General features: G+C 44.3%; 2 protein-coding genes across 2 annotated transcripts in view; one reads left to right on the top strand and one right to left on the bottom strand.

Annotated features, from left to right (window-relative positions):
• Nucleotides 1-1,857, bottom strand: part of itga10 (integrin, alpha 10) — a 58,240-nt gene extending 56,383 nt beyond the window's left edge. Inside the window, exon 1 of the mRNA XM_079503814.1 lies at nt 1,474-1,857. Within this exon, the coding sequence (XP_079359940.1) occupies nt 1,474-1,525 (52 nt within the window). The 5' untranslated portion in view covers nt 1,526-1,857. The remainder of the gene's footprint in view (nt 1-1,473) is intronic.
• Nucleotides 1,858-4,616: 2,759 nt separating this feature from the next.
• LOC306924171 (uncharacterized protein) lies at nt 4,617-14,682 on the top strand. The gene is made up of 7 exons (XM_079502565.1): nt 4,617-5,208; nt 7,242-7,304; nt 8,522-8,959; nt 9,677-9,886; nt 10,346-10,679; nt 13,142-13,298; nt 13,517-14,682. Exons 1-7 carry the CDS (start codon nt 4,663-4,665, stop codon nt 13,818-13,820), a joined length of 2,052 nt encoding a protein of 683 aa, XP_079358691.1. The 5' UTR covers nt 4,617-4,662; the 3' UTR covers nt 13,821-14,682.
• The last annotated feature ends 2,207 nt before the right edge of the window (nt 14,683-16,889 follow it).

Below are 16,889 nucleotides of genomic sequence, written 5' to 3'. Positions count from 1 at the left end.
CAAAAGTATCGGCATCAAAATATAGGCATACCTAAAGTACCAAAAACATAAAGTACTCATTATGCAGAAGGTTTTCAAATAAGTATAGTGTGTATAGGCATTAGGGCGCATATTTATGAAACAAAAAAAGTTGAAAGAGTTTCTGTTGCAATTTGTTTGAGGTTAACCCCTTATTATTATTATCCATAGAATGCCTATACTAATAAAATGGCATAGACATACACACAAAGCCACACACTGAAGAGGTTAGCACCGCTCAAAAATGTATGTCAACTGCAATCTACAATCATTCATCGGATATACTTTCACTATATTTCTCGTATGATGATGAAGTGCAATACTATACTGTATATAGGGCTTAATAGGAAATGCCCTGGTTGTATTGACTGTATCAGTGCCAGTTGGACACTGGCTGGGCAGAGGTGGGTTTCAGGGCAGAGGTCATAGGTCACTACTAGGTCAGTTGGCCAAGGCAGAAGCCATCAGTCATCGTGAAAAGGAGGAGGAGGCTGCTTCCAGATCTGAGTGCCAGTCCAGGTTAAAATGTCCCTGTTGTGTTTTGAACTCACATACTTATACTCTATACTCTACGTATCTCCTATCTTTACCATACTATTGGTGTGTGTGTGTGTGTGTGTGCGTGCGTGCGTGCGTGCGTGTCTGCATCTGCTGTTCAGTTCATGTTCTGTTCATGCGTGTTTGGCTGTAAGCGTTAACTAATCCCTTTGTAACTCAGAGTGTGTATAAATGCAACCAACAGGCCCATTTGTACACATGCAGAGTTACTGAGGATTTTGCTGTGTATAATAATTAAATTGTACAATGGCATTATGTCACAGACAGACAGACAGACCGTTACTGATCTCCATGGGTAAATTCAGGTGTCAACACCTGAACTCAATATTCTCTCTTTTTCCAGTGTTGTTCTTTGGTCCGTGACCCACTTCGTGACCCACTTCTGGGTCCTGACCCACGGCTTGACAAACACCAGCCTAGAATAGATCCCCCATACATACAGTATAGGTCTATTCTAGAGCGCTGGCCTGGGGTGCACTTAGCTCAACCTTTCTAAACTACTCTGTATTTTTAGTTTGTCTGGCAGAGCCGCGAATGACCACAGACCGTTTAAACGTATAGGCTACTCTTTCTTTAAAACAAAACTGTAAAAGATAATAATGATGTAAAAATGGAGATTATGGAATCAAGGAGAAACGTTCATGGAAACTTTTGGATATACCACTAAAGCCATGTTTTATAGGCCTACTATGGCTAAATTGTTCCATTAATTTATTAGTTTTATCTTTCCAAAATAGCATAGGCCTATCTATCTACAAGCTTGTTTATAGATATATTTGATCGATTAAACCCTGCAGTAGCCCACATTATTGAACATTTTTAAAGTTCTTGAAACTTGGATCATGTGACACTATAGGATTACATTGAAAGTGGTTAACAAATGGGTTATTTCTTTACCTTTCAGAAGGACAAGGAACTTGAGGAAAAGCAGGTATCTTTGGAGCTCCATTGGGCTTCAGATGGTGAGAGGGATGGATGATGGACAGTGGGACAGATTGACAGGGCTCTAGTCTGTCAGATAATATCCTATTGATTTATTCACAAAGCAGGCGGTCTCCCTGGACTGTGCAAATACAGTGCATAACAAACAGCGTGTTCACTCACACACAGCACGTTCTTTCAGAGGAACTCTGTTTTCTCGAGGGATCCGTTAAATAAAACGTGTTCAAACGGCGCTCCGTGCACATTTCTCGCGCGTGTGTATCCTGTACACATTAAAACAACATCAGGGGCCTGTCTTTAGAGGCGCTGCTATACCGATGTCTTTATCTAGCAGGGAAGAAAATCACCGTCTACAGATCGTGGGACCTGTCCATCGCTTTGGATTGCATCCACCAGCAGAAACAACGATTAGGCCTACGTGATGGTGACTGAGAAAACAAAACAAAACAAAACAAAAAACTATAAAACTAGAACTATGTGCCGTGCGTAATTTGCGTAATTGAGCCCTCTCGATGGCCCCCAAAACCAAGCAGCACCTGTTCGGTCCAGACGTCCATCCAACAACATTAAAGCCTCATCATCATCATCATCACTAACTCAGTGACTCTGGTCCTGTCCTGTCCTGTCCTGCAGTCTTCTGTCCAGATGATGATCAATTAGATCTGACAGGATTAGTCCTTCAATTACCGCTATAGTCCTTCGGAGTGTGAAGATGTGTCCTCACTGCACGGAGTGCCCTCGGTCAGTCAATGCGTGCTTTAATAACCTCTTTAGCCTCCGCTTGCTTCTTGTCCAGTGAGTAGTGTATGTGTTGTTTCTTAACTTTGTTTCTGTCACTTGTGACGACGAGGGAGGCAGAACTGCGCGCGTGCGTGCGTGTACGCACTCTCCCTTTCAAATGAAAGGGCGCATTTATCCTCAGCGCACAGACCTCTCTCTCTCTCTCTCTCTCTCATCCACCCCACTAGTCCTCTCTGAGCGCGCCTGGTTTACATTGTAGAAACCTCAAACCCACAACTCCCTCTCTCTCTCTCTCTCTCTCTCTCTCTCTCTCTCTCTGACTCCCTCTCTCTCTCTCTCGTCTCAGTTTTCATTGGCCTCAAAGTTCTCTCTCTGTCTTCAGTTTTTGACTTGGTTCCATGCTTTTGTTTTCAGCCTATGTGTTCCTGTTAAATCCATTCTCTCTCTCTCATCTGTTTGTGAGTTTTTTTGTTTTAGGAGCAGAACGTAATTAGAACTCATATAACGGTTTCTCTGTTAATTTAATTTGGCAGACATATTTGTATTAAATGGCATGTAATTGATGGCAATGTATGCTGTGGTGAATTTATTTATGACTTAATTATATACATAAAGTCTTCGAACACTCGCTTGAACGCATGCGGTGCAGGTTTGTTTTTTGCAGCTTTCAGGCGCCATCTGCTGGCCTCTTCCTACAATTACAATCCAGTGCAGGCCCGGTACTTATGCTTTTTTGATTGATTGGAATATTTATTAACAGTTTGCAGAATTACAGTATACAATTCAAGCACAACTCAATATTAACTGTGAGTGGACGACCCAATAAAGCATTACACTTGTTTACAAGAGGGTCCACATTGTTCAATTCATCAACACATTTAGAGACGTACAAATATACACTTCTAGAACGGGAATTAATCATTAAGGAGGTAAAAAGGGAAAATAAACATATACAGTGAGGGGAAAAGGGGTGGGTAGGTGGGGAGGGGGCAATTCAGATTTTACGGGGTCCAGTTTCGAATTGCAGCCGTCCGTAGGTGCCCTTTGAGAGCGGATTTGAAGGAGTCAAGGGATTTGCATGTCTTAATGACTGCAAATCCTGTCTGTCTGTCTGTCTGTCTGTCTTGAGAGTGTACAATTTAAACCAAATGGACCCGTACAGGTCATGTTAAACATCTTGCTTATACTTACTTGCTTATGGTTGTCCATCGAATTTGATGATGGCGTCCACTTCTATCGGTGAGTTCTTTGGTGGCTGAAAAGCCCCATCCTGGACCCACAGATCCTGCAGTGTAGGATGTGTATATGTGGTGGTAGTGGCAACAGAAAGGTGTCTTCCTCTTGTTTCTCCTCTCCTGTAAATGGTAAATGCATGGTGCATTTATATAGCGCCTTTATCCAAGGTGCTTTACATAGATTGTGCATTACAGTCACCCATCAACACACACACACACACACACACACACACACACACACACACACACACACACACACACACACACACACACACACACACACACACACACACACACACACACACACACACACACACACACACACACACACACACACATTCATACACTGATGACCATGCAAGGCACCAACCTGCACATTGGGAGCAATTAGGTGTTCAGTGTCTTGCTCAAGGACACTTCGACACTAACTCTGGGGGAGCCCGGCGGGTTCTAACCTTGCGGTTCCCATCCGGCCGCTCTACCCCTGAGGCACCACCGCTCCTGTCTCGGCCTGTCACGTCTCACATTTGCCATTGACTAATGAAAGGAGAATTACGTCATATGTGCCTGAAATATGACGTAAATTTGTGGCAACACTAAACATTAAATGCCATTGACAATGAAAGGAAAGTTTACGTCATATGTAGACGAGCAAATCGGCTTACCAATCACATTAATTCAGTTGTCATCTTATGATCATGGTGAAAAGATGAGTTTTTTTCTAAACATTGTATCATGGTTAAAAGATAAGTTAATAACATAAGCTGACAAATTAATTCATGAAGAAGTAGGCCTATATACATTATTTATTGGATGATGTACGACGACAAGAGCGCCCCTCACTTCACACGGGTGTGATTTTCTTTTAAACATGTAGCCTATAGCTGCATAAGGTCCTGTGTTCTGGTGAATTTTGGGAGTTTGATATACCAAATAATCCAGGATACATGATCCAGGATAAATGACAATAAGACTCATGCATGACCCAGGAGTGTTGGCACACACACACACACACACACACACACACACACACACACACACACACACACACACACACACACACACACACACCCTCCAGGCCAGTCGGCGGCGGTATTGCAATCTCTTACCTAGAAAACCCCAGTCACACAGTGACCACCACCATTTTTCAACAACAACACACACACACATGCCTACACTGATGGCGGCGAACAGCAGCACCATGATCAGCACCAGCAACTACGGGGGCATCATGGCGGCGGACGCCGCGGACCCCTCGCTGCAAGTCCCCCCCTCGTGCCGCTGCGTGGTGCCGAACTGCGGCAACGAGTTCTACAAGACGAAGCTCACGGGCCAGCACGTCCACTACCACTCTCTGCCGCGGGGCCGCAGCGACCTGCTGCGCCGCCGCCGCTGGATGGGCGCCCTGCGGCTGCGGGAGGCGGACATGCCCCTGAAGAAGCAGCTCAACGGCCGGGTGTGCAGCGCCCACTTCACGGATGACGACTACGTGCAGAGGTACCAGCCGGACGGGACGGGCGCCCTGGTGCTGGTCCGCTCCAAGTCCAACAGGCTGAAGCCGGACGCCGTGCCGTCCATCCTTATTAAGAGCTGTGGTGGCGGGACGTACGGGGCGGCGATGGAGTGGCCTGCGGCGGCCCCGTCCACTGCTGCTGGGAACAAAACATCTGGACAGAAGCAGCAGCAGCAACGCGTGGCTGAGGGAGAGGCAGAGGTGGGTGATTTGGACTGAATGAATGAATTAATGGACTCCCTCTTTCTTTGGTGTTCCGCCCAGGCGGGCGTGTTGGTTTTATTCCAGACCAGAGTAATCTAATAAGAGAGTAATGACACTCCCGTTGACTCTCATTGTAACAATGGAATGCGGAAGTGCTCATTCTATCTCAATGGAATAGTTCCAGCCATAGGAGCAATGTTTGGAATTATCGCCCATAGGTACCCGCTTTGCGGCGAGATCAAAGCGTGTCACCACTCTTACTAGATTACTCTGAGCCAAACAACTATTCCACAAACAATCTCCCGATGAAGAATTTGAAAACTGCGAGAGGCAACAGTCTGGTAACGCGAGACTACCTGAACCCTAAGCCCAAACCTCACAAAAACTTTAAAAACAAAACGAAAAAAAAAGTATCAATAGAGGGTATGCGCATGCTTAAAGTGAATGGCACATCGAGTGGCAAAGCAACATGCAAAGTGAGTTTAACGTTGTTTAATGCAATCAGATAGTGATGACTGTTCGGATGTATGGGCTGTCATGGCCAGAAAGTAGTTTTTTGCCACTCATAATTTCCGGGTTTGATGATGATGTCACGCGCATAGTACCCTCTAGCGTCGCAGTCCCGCCCTCTACCATGGACCAGGACATGATTCTCCGTTCATTTTCCTCATAGACATTTCAGAAAGTATTTATTTAAAGACGTTTATGCCGCGGACAAAGCCAACTCGAGTCATGACAAAGTAGAGCGTCGCAGTCCCGCCCCCTACCATGGACCAGGAAATTAATCCCAATGCATTTTTCCCATAGACATTTCGAAAAGTATTTATTTAAAGACGGTTACGCTGCGGACAAAGCCAACTCGAGTCGTGACAACTCATGACAACACAAACAATATTTTGGACCAAACAAATAATTACAAAGAAGAAAAACAACAAAAAAAGTGTTGTAACCTGCCGTTTTTTTCTTCTAATTATTTGTTCGGCCCAAAAAATTGTGTTTGTTGTCATGATTTGTCACGACTCGAGTTGGCTTTGTCCGCGGCGTAAACGTCTTTAAATAAATACTTTCTGAAATGTCTATGAGGAAAATGAACGGAGAATCATTTCCTGGTCCATGGTAGGGGGCGGGACTGCGACGCTCTATATTGTAGAAATAGTGATTCTCAAACTTTTACATTTCAAGGACTCTCCATACCTTGATTTGATTGCAATACCCTCCATTGACTCCCCACTCATCCAATTTGCGTTTGCGATCTGCTTGTATTAAACAACGTTAAACTCAGCAACATTGCAGCTAGGGCAAGCTACTTTCTGTCAAGACATCCTCTGCAGGTGATTCTTTTTGGAGTGTTGGAGTTTGGAAGCACTCGTTTTTATTAAGGGGTCACACTGCTGCTGCTGCCTCCTGCATTATGTGCAAATGTGAAACAAATGGCACGCAGGGGCCAGGGCCGTTCAGTGACTTACGACGAGCGCTTCCAAACTCCAAAGAATCACTTGCACAGAATGTCTTGACAGAAAGTAGCTCATAACATGTCTACGTGGATTTTTATGACACAAAAGCTCGGCAGATTGAAAGAGGATAATTCAAGCTTGGCCTAGAGCTGCAATGTTGGTGAGTTTAATCATCTTCTTCTTCTATCTTACAAAAAACTGCTGTCAGAAAAAAAGTTATACATCCATGTAGGAAAAGTTAGCTTGGGATAAACATTTGAAGCAAACTGGCAGTCATATTTCAGTGTTTTGCATTCACTTGCAAAACCTTTGGAACAAATAGCAGTGTATTTAACAGTAGTTTGCTCTGTTTAGTATTTCTATGTATAGAGATGCACATGGTGCTCACTCACTCACTCACTCACTCACTCACTCATCAGTCAATTCAATTTAATGTAGCTTTGGCATGCAAAAACCTACGTTTATTAAAAGTGGTGGAGGGAGAGAGAGGTTGGGAACCACTGGGGTTTACGAGTCTTAGCTGCCAATCCTGCCATATGGAACATGAACTATATTTCTTTCTGTTTTCCTCCACAGAGCATGAGGACAGAAGACATGGCTCCTGCAGACATGGAGACCACATCGTGGGAATGGGGCGGGGTATGATGGTTTCTATACTCTTTTAAAGGCTAATGTAGGCTGGCTATTTTGACCACCGTGTATAGTTCAACAAACTGCTACAGGGTTTAACGTGGTTAAGCAATCCTCTGTAACCTTTCTGTTCTAACCTGGATTGACATTTATTTTTTTTACCACTGAGCTAATAAAAACCTGCCTGCTTGCTTGAATTGTGGACCAACGCGCTTGTTACCGTAATCTGATTTTATTCTATCCAGAGCGGACCACAGCTCAGAGCATGTTGCCGTAAATTACCGTAACCGCGTAGGGCCTTAGGCTCCTTCGCTGCCTTTGTCACAGAAGCCCCTTTGGGACAAAACACTGTGCAACAACTTTGGTCATTATGAATGACAGATGTGTAGATTGTTATAAAAAAAGATCTCAGAGCAATACAAGTAAGCAATTTAACCTAAAGCCCTAACCACAGTGAAGGGTCCAAATTCTTGGGTCCAAACGGTTGCAAGGAGTTAACGCTAAAACCGTCTCGACCCTTTGGTGTGGTTTGGGTCATTGAATTCCATGTGTTGAATCACTAGGGTCAACGTGGGTCAACGTGCAACAAGACATATCACACCACAGGGACAACGCTAAAACCGTCTTGACCCTTTGGTGTGGTTAGGGCTTTAGACTCGGGTGTGCACGGTCGGAGCTGCACTGCGCTCTGGATGTTATGTACGTTTTCACCTGTACCACTCGTTATTGGATATAATAACATAACCCGGAATTCTCCTTTCACTGCTTTAACCCATTCTGGACGGGAACCCCTTTTGGTGTTTTTTTAAAGCATTATGTTATACTTTAGTTATTGAAAAATAGCAGATCTACAAGCTCATGAGCTCTATGAGTTTCTAGATCTGCTTTTTTTGAAAAAATCGTGAGAATGTTATGTGGCACAAATCTTTGAATATATATTCTTTCAGAGCGGACGTCTTTAACTCAAATCTTTGTTTCTGGGGGGATCCCTGGGACAAGATATTTTGAGATTGGGGTCCGCGGCCAATTATGCTGGGGGTCCTTGACATGAAATAGTTTGAGAACCACTGACATAGAAACATTTCAAGAAACATGTCATGTTATGGAATGGAAGGCATTTGCAGAATCGTCATGTTATGGAATGGAAGGCATTTGTAGAATCGTCCTCGGGTCTAAATGGGTTAAGGCACGTGAACAATTTTCCGGCATTTTTTTGTTCCCACCAGGATCCCTCCGACGGCACGACGACGACGAGCGCGGAAGCCGCGCCTACCGGCGGCACCGGCGCCGCTGCCGCGACCACGCCGTCGTGGCGGCCGGCCGGGGGCGGGGCCTGGGGGTCGGCCCCGGGTGCCAGGGCGGCCGCGCACCTCCAGTGTCCGCTCTGCGGCCACTTCTCCAAGAGCCACGCCCACCTGCTCACCCACGCGGCCGACGCCCACCCCAGCCACCTGGACAGCGTGCCGGTGGGGCGGCTGGGCAACATCATCATCTACCAGAGCACGGCCAGTCTGTTCCACTGCTACCAGTGCTACTTCACCACCAAGTACTTCCCCAGCCTGTACGACCACATCGTCACCACTCACTGCATGGACCACGGACGGAAAGATGGAGGAGGAGGAGGGGAGGACGGGGAGAAACTGGCGGACTGTAAGGCAGAGGAGGTGTGTAGTGCCTGTGTACGGAATGTTTAAACTGGCATGATGTTTTGTCTTATAGAGCGTCGCAGTCCCGCCCCTTTCAAAACGACGAGGGCACCAGGAAATTATTCCCCATTCATTTTGCCTATAGACGTTTCAAAAAGTATTTAATTAAAGACCTTTAAAGCCTCGGACAAAGCCAACTCGGCAGGTGACAACTCATGACTATAAACACTTTTTTAAGAGTTTTTCTTCTTTAAATAAATTATTTTTGAAACGCCTATGGGAAGAATGTTTGGGGAATTGACAAATCATGACAGTACTATGTACAAAGAAGCTAACGCACACCAAAGTCCTTGTAGCGGTGCCGGCACATGGGAGAAAACTGTAGAGGAAATCTTGAAAAAACAAGAGGGTGGCCGCACACGCCAATAGCCAGAGTGCCAATATTTTATTAGGACAGCAGGTAAGACAAAAATGAATCCAACGTTTCGGCGGTTAAGCCTTCATCAAATCATGACAGTAAACATATTTTCTTGGGCCGAACAAATGATTAGAAGGAAAAAAGGGCAGGGTACAACACTTTAAGAGTTTTTCTTCTTTAAATAAATTATTTTTGAAACGCCTATGGGGAATTATTTCCTGGTGCCTCGTCGTTCTGAAAGGGGGCGGGACTGCGACGCTCTATAGTCGCTCGGGATAAGCGTGTCTTATCTACAGTATATGCCTGTATACTTCTAGGCGGAGGAAGAAGGCGAGGCAGACAAGGTCGGAAAAAAAGCTGACTCCGTCAAGCGCAAGAGGAGCAGCGAGGGAGACGACGAAGACGAGGAGGAGGAAGACGACGTCCAAAAAGAAAGTGACCCAAACGGCGTCGTCCCAACGGACGCTGACGCGTCGGATGAGTCCAAGGGCGTGCTGCGCTTAGACGGGGACTACTACTGCTGTCAGGTGTGTAGTGTTGATTCTGTCGACTAAAACTGTATGAGGAAAAATGGAAAATGTTCGTAGACTACCTTTTTTTTTCACCGACAGTCGGAAACTAAATGGAAACTAAGCTACGATGACTAAAGATGAGACTAAATATAATTGACAATTTTGTCGACAAATAAAAACTAGACTTAAAATGTTAGGAAGGGACTAGTGGACAAGAGATCCAAGTCATTTTACACTTGGTTGCCCGGACGCGTTGTAGATCGGGCTATTTTGGGAGCTTGTAGAATTGTAGATCGTCTATTTTCAGCAAGTGTAAAATCGGTCATTACGACGGCATCAAGGCCTGCCCAAAGTACATTTTAGTCGACTAAATCAACTGTAGATTCAGTCAACTAAAAAAATCTTGCGATATTTAGTTCAACTAAAACTAGACTTAACACTAAAACATTGTTGTGCAAAATCACACCCTGCCAGGTGTGTGACTTCAAGACCCAGCTGAAGGGCACGGGCATCCTCCACGTGGTGAAGAAGCACAAGATCCCGCGGGCGTACGCCTACGCCACGGCGCCCACCAAGCAGAGCCAGCAGCCGTCCTCGTCCTCCTCCTGCTCCAACGAGGAGGAGGCGGGCAGCCAGGCCATGATGGCCACGGCCGCCAAGCTGGCGCTCATGTCCTCGTCCAGCGGCGGCAGCGGTGGGAGCGGCGGTGACCTCCTGTCGGAGGAGATGAAGGCCCGGGCCAAGGTGGTGAGCTACGCCAAGAGCCGCTACGTCTGTCTCCTCTGTGGATGGAAGACCAAGTCCAAAGGTATTATTACTATACTCACTGTTACTAACTAACTGTAGTCTCGCGTAGCCAGACCAGGGGTCACCAACATGTCCGTACACGGACAAATGTGTCTGTGGTAAAGACTTGGTCTTGTCCGTGGCAACATTTCTGTTTTACACACCATTATAATGTTCTTATTTTGATCATAACACCCACTTAGGGAATGTCAAGTCTCCAGGTTTTCTTCAGAATATGTATGGTAGAGACCTGCGGATGAGCTTTTTTGTCACCCGAATCCGAGTGTGCATATTTATAATCCGCCCGTTATCCGACCGCATAAATTAATTAATCCAATTTATATATCCGCAACCACCCGCAAACCGCTGCAGGGAAGCACAGTGTATAGCCACTCTACAAGCTCACAACGCGTCGCTGGCTCGCTGCTAGTTTTAAGTTTGTTTCATACTCTCAGCTGCCTGTTAGCCTAGCAGCTAGCAGACCACTCTGTTGTTGTGGTCCTTCCTTAGCCAATATAGGCGTCTAAAATGTGTGCCTGATGGAAAATATTAAAATACTACTAACGCACGCACGCCGAGATTTTGTGCGTTTTAAAAACTATAATAAGCCTATAGATAGATGCCATTAATTTATTTCCAGCATTATTTCACCCGCGGTTTATCCGATATTAATTTATTAACAGGGGCGGGTGGAGGTGTGCGTGCTCAAATACAGAGCATGTCAAACAAAGCACTGCGCACACACACAGTGGCCTCTCCAATATGGCACAGTGTATGTATCATCTATATGGCAAAGCGCTGATTATCAAAACATAATAGTAAATACTAAACAGTGTGTGCGTCGTACACAGACCAGAAAAGAGAACACAACAGGAGAGAGGGCATCATTGGCACACAGCGCCAGCAGCAGCGCGCAGCACAGCAGCCCGAGAACACAATACAAAATATAACATTAACACTAGTGGCAGTCAGCCTGACCTTCAGAACACAATAGGCCTATAGAAGACATAGGGTCTATATTTATATATTATCATCGCAGCAGCCAGCAGCAGTTTGGCACATCATCAGAATACAATATGCATTAACTTCCACGTGAACCTTCTCCTCCTCCAACTCGATAACGTTCTCATGTTAGTTTGTTACTTATTTTCTGAGCCATGCAAATAAACAACCCGCACTGACCGGAGACGGAGAGGTTCATATGATGTGCCCCGCGCGTAAAGCTAAACCAGAAACAGGACAGTCATTGCGTCGGATGTAGCCTCGGAAAGCCAGACGTTTTATTTCCAGCACGGAGGTGAGGGGGATATCGTTTGGGGATAAAGTTTCCGCGCTTCTATCTGTTACTTCTCTGACACAGCGTAGTTCAAACTTAAAATTCAGCCAGTCAATATTGGGACACCGCACGCTGAGAGCCACAGCTGCAGTTGGTTTTTAATTAAGGGCGCGTTCTGAATGCAATGCAAACTAATAGGCGAGTGCGCTCCGGTGCATATGCAAAGGGAAATAATGACTTCTGTCCGTGACAATAATCAATGCTATTTGAATTCTGTACACACATAGAGCAAAAAATATGATATGGGGAAATGTGTTAATGAACTTGTGTTAATGAAATCGATAAATCGATTTTTTTAGTGAATGCCCTAGTTTCTGGTAATATTATTGTCCACTCATTGTGTATGTCCGTGGCAAAAATGGAATGTTGACAAAAATGTCCACCACAAGCCAACATGAGCCAGACAACTATTCCACAATCTCCGAATGCTATATATAGTCTGGAACTACACCAATCCCGAAATCCGAGTAAGGAAGCTGCCAGTTCTATTCACGGAAATATCTTTTAAAATATCTTTTACATTTTTTTTTTCTTTTTTCTGTTTCTGCTAAAACACCAAGCTATATATGCTTAGATGTTTTGTATTTATATTAGGATAAATCTGAGCGACTGTAAAGACGAAACGTTTAGGAAGTGGGGATGAGGCTCCATTTCCGGCCACTTTATATTTTACTCATGATAGAGATTCCGTTGCTCCAGACTGTATGACGGAAGCATTTGAACATTGCGAGAGGCAACAGTCTGGCCACGCGAGACTACTAACTAACTAGTACTCGGGGATGGGATGGGATGATTATGGAGAAATGATCACGGTTTCATGATTTTCACTGGTTTTCCACGACAGTGTGATGAGAAATAAGTAACTACTAACCCCAACCCAAAATGAGGCTAAACCAAATAATTGCGATTTAACGATATAATTGTGTGTTTTTGGAAATTAACATGGGAACATGTTACACAATAAACAAAACTGCTTTTCTGTTTGGCTTTTAGGCTTCGTAAACAATAAAACTTTAACAGGGGGCAGAGCGTTTGGCATGTTGATTTGTCGATGAATGAGAAATACTACTGAGAGGTTCTAAATGTTGGTTTTGATACATTTTCCGTTCCCCCCACCAATATGTAAATCTCTCTCTCTCGCTCTGCAGGGATCATCTTTAGCCACGTTGCGCGTAATCATGATGTGGAACGTCCGTACTCCTGTAAGGAGTGTCAGCTTTCCTTCTTCCTGCCTTCGTACCTGCAGCAGCACATGAGCACCCAGCACCGGGCGGGGTGCTACGGCTGTCCCTTCTGCTCCTTCAGGTAGGGGTCCGACACGGGGGTCATCAACATCTCTGTATGTACGTACGTACGTACGTACGTAAAGAAAAGACTTGGCCTTGTCTGTGGCAAACGCTGCTTAAAAAACAAATCTAAAATGAAAACTCGACACCAAAACAAAATGCAAATAAAGACGAAGGAAGAGTTAAAAACTACAATAACTTTGATTTTCATAATCTCGCCCCATCCCCCGTCTTCAGGTCTGTAAACATGGGAGGCTTCAAGAGACACTGCAGATGCTGCGCCGCCCGCGAGGAAGGAGAAGAGGGAGGAGGAGGAGGAGCGGAGGAGGAGAAGAAGGGAGAGGAGGAAGCAGCGGGAGAGGAAGCGAGTGATGGAGAAGAAGGGAAAGGAGAAGGGGAAGGGGCAGGAGCCAGCGACGGAGAGGAGGAGAAAGGAGAGGAAGAAGAGAGTAATGGAGAACAGGACAAAGGAGATAAGAAAGGACAGGAGAAAGTAGACAAGGCAGGACAGGAGAAAGGGGAATACTCAGAAGGTAAATAGGGCTGCAACTGTTGACCGTTTACTACACAAACTACACTTGTTGCCTATAATGACCTTAATTAATTGATATTATCAAATGTTATTTTCTTTGATTTACAATAGATTTAAGGTATGGTAAGTGATATGTTACTCAACACTCTATACAGCAATGCTTATTAGAATATGAGTCTCTCCAACTCTTTCAGGCCTATTCTTACTCATAAGCTACTCCCCTTTTGGGGCAATCAATTGGCTGTCACTGAAGTGACTAAAAGGCAGTATTCTCATGATACTGCCCTCAGAACATGGAGTTATAAAGGATAGAGGGAGGACCGGAGCTGGAGAGAGTCTGTGAACAAACGCAACGCAAGGATCACCTTTATTTCAACCAGAAAATATCACTCACCCTACCTTTTTTAAATCAATTAGTTGATTAACAGTTGCATCCTAGAAGGTGAATCATGCCATGCTGCTGGGGGACAAGGATGTGGTCAGGAACCACATCCTCCAATGTGGTAAATAAAGTGCCAGTCTGTCCCCTAGCGCCTCAAACTCAACATTACTTTACTGACTGATGAATGAGCACACAGAGACTGAACCATAGACCGTCTGTTGTTTCAACAACTCCATGGTGGTGGAGACATTTCACAGATGGATGGACCAAAGCAATGCTACGAATGTAAGACTTGTTTCAACAGTTATGGACGAAGGTGGACTTCTATACAGGGTTTCCACGGTCATGAAATTCATGGAAATATTTTGAAATTAGTCCTGGAAAAGATTTGGAATTCATGAAGGGTCTTGGCTCCTTGAAAAAAAATGGATATGCCAATTATGAATTGTTTTTGACTATTGATTTAGTTAATAAACACATTACATGAAATATGTAACATACATTGTTTTTCATTGCAGCCTAATGTACATGACAAAAATAACAGATCTACAAGCTCTCAACGTGCTGCAGTGTGTGATCGTATGCCCTGCCCTAGGATAGGTGGTGTAGCAAAAAGAAAATGCATGAAATTTGGAATGGAAATTACCATTCTATAGTCTATGCCAGGGTTCCCCAATAGGCGGCCCGCGGGCCATTTGCGGCCCGCGGAGGAATTTCCACAAAAAACAAAAAACAAAAAAATTAAATGGGGCTCAGTAGCCTATGCATGTCAAACTGGGCATCCTTTTCAAATGGGGTCTTGTCCTGAAAATGATTTTTTAGGGCAAGACCTCGACCTCACGCGTGCGGACTCGGCCCCCAGCCTGGTACCCTAGTCAAAATATGGCCCTTGAGGAAAATTAATTGGGGAACCCTGGTCTATGCTGTGTTGTTGCTACACTAGTACTGCCTGTCTTTGGGCATTGCACATACTGTAGGAGTAAGAGACATGATTGTGCTGAATGATTGTTATATAGGAAATATTTTGGAAATTAATTTGTTAAAACTGGGTCTGTCTATGAGCTGTACCTGCTGTTGACTAGATGAAACTTAAAGGAGAATTCCATACTAAATGGCTTTCTTACCTTTGTAGTTGTTACGTCCCCACCAAAGAGGTCCAGGTGTTATTTTGTGCAAAAGCTCCTTATTGGCTATTTCCCCTAACATAAGCCCTAAATATTGTATATATCCTCTCTTCATAATGTAAATAATATCCCAAGCGGCACACTTTACTACTTATTTCGATGGAAATAAGCGAATTAGCACAACACCCCATAGCCCCATTCAATTCCATTCATTGAGGGCTTATGGTAGGAGAAATAGCCAATAAGGAGCTTTTGCACAAAAAAACACCTGGACCTCTTTGGTGGGGACGTAACAACTACAAAGAAAAGGTAAGAAAGACTTCTAGCATGGAATTCTCCTTTAACTGTCAAACTGTTCAGAGTCCCGACCCATAGTTTGGGAAACACTGGAACGGTTCTGAGGGGACATTTACTGTATGTTTTGGTCTTTTCAGTGGTTACAGTGACAATAATAAAATGATGCCAGATCTTTCAAAGCGTGTGGAGTGAACTTGTATTTTATTTTCTCAAATGTCTCATCTTGCTCAATCTGTTGTGTAATATATCTACCATACTATGTGCAGTGGTGTACAGTAGAGTACTTGAGTACTGTATTTACATGTATGCTTTGAGTAATAGCATCTTTGGAATCTCCACTACATTTCAAAGACAAATATTGTACTCCATTACATTTCTAGGAAGGGAAAGAATACAATATGCGTTAACCAATTCATCTGTATTTAAAAATATAGTGAAAACGGCATACAAAACAATCGGGTCCGTGTTGTGAGATTGTAGACTGCTGGATAGTTTTAAATAAAGAGTATATTATACTCTAAGTGAGAAACCCTGGTCTAGTGGGCACTGTACTGTAATAGTTTGCACAGTGAAGATATCACTCCAGCAGATGGCGCCAATGGAACGCTTAATGATGGCTGCCAAAACGCCACAAAACTACAAAACAAGAAGAAACTTCTTCACGCCGGAATTTAATGGTTGGCTACTGTTGTTTACATCATTCGAACTTATAGGGGATTCTCCATATATGGGCATGTCAGCATGTCCACTTATGGGCATAAAAGGCCTACAGAGATTTCCATATATGGGTATACAATGTAAAATGACAGATGGGTAGCTTGGTTGTGGGGCTCCATTGGAGAAGCACTCTATGAAGAAGTGTAATTATATATATATATATATATATATATATTTTTTTAATTATCTGCAGAGCTGCCTGACTGTGTACTATAGTTGTTAAGTTTTGTACTTGACAAACAATTGTTTTGTTTTGTTATTGAGGGTACACTTGCATTCGGCTGCTTGCATTACTGATTGTCTTTTCATGCAGGCATGACACCACAAGGCAGAGCGCGGAAGAAAAGGGTAGGCCTATGTCAAAAGATGTGGCATGAGGAGACCACAACAGTATACCGAGCCACTTCCCCTTCACTCTTCTCCCCCAACAAAGGACAGCGATCCCTTTACCACAGTCCACCCCATTACCCAAAGATATGCCTTGTATGACCGGTTCCACCAGAGCAACCAGAAGAGACCAGTAGAGAATCTGAGGAGCTTTAACTTGTGCCCTGAGCT

The sequence above is a fragment of the Electrona antarctica genome, assembly GCF_951216825.1.
Source record: "Electrona antarctica genome assembly, chromosome: 6".
Taxonomy (NCBI): Eukaryota; Metazoa; Chordata; class Actinopteri; order Myctophiformes; family Myctophidae; genus Electrona; species Electrona antarctica.
The sequence above is the reverse complement of the archived record's forward strand: the minus strand, read 5'-3'. Positions and strand labels throughout refer to the sequence as shown.

Bases quoted from the DNA above. Each gene is read 5' to 3' on its own strand.
- LOC306924171 (XM_079502565.1), top strand. From the start codon at position 4,663: ATGCCTACACTGATGGCGGCGAACAGCAGCACCATGATCAGCACCAGC. The intron at 7,305-8,521 runs GTATGATGGTTT...TGTTCCCACCAG, and splicing joins CATCGTGGGAATGGGGCGGG to GATCCCTCCGACGGCACGAC. The intron at 8,960-9,676 runs GTGTGTAGTGCC...GTATACTTCTAG, and splicing joins CGGACTGTAAGGCAGAGGAG to GCGGAGGAAGAAGGCGAGGC.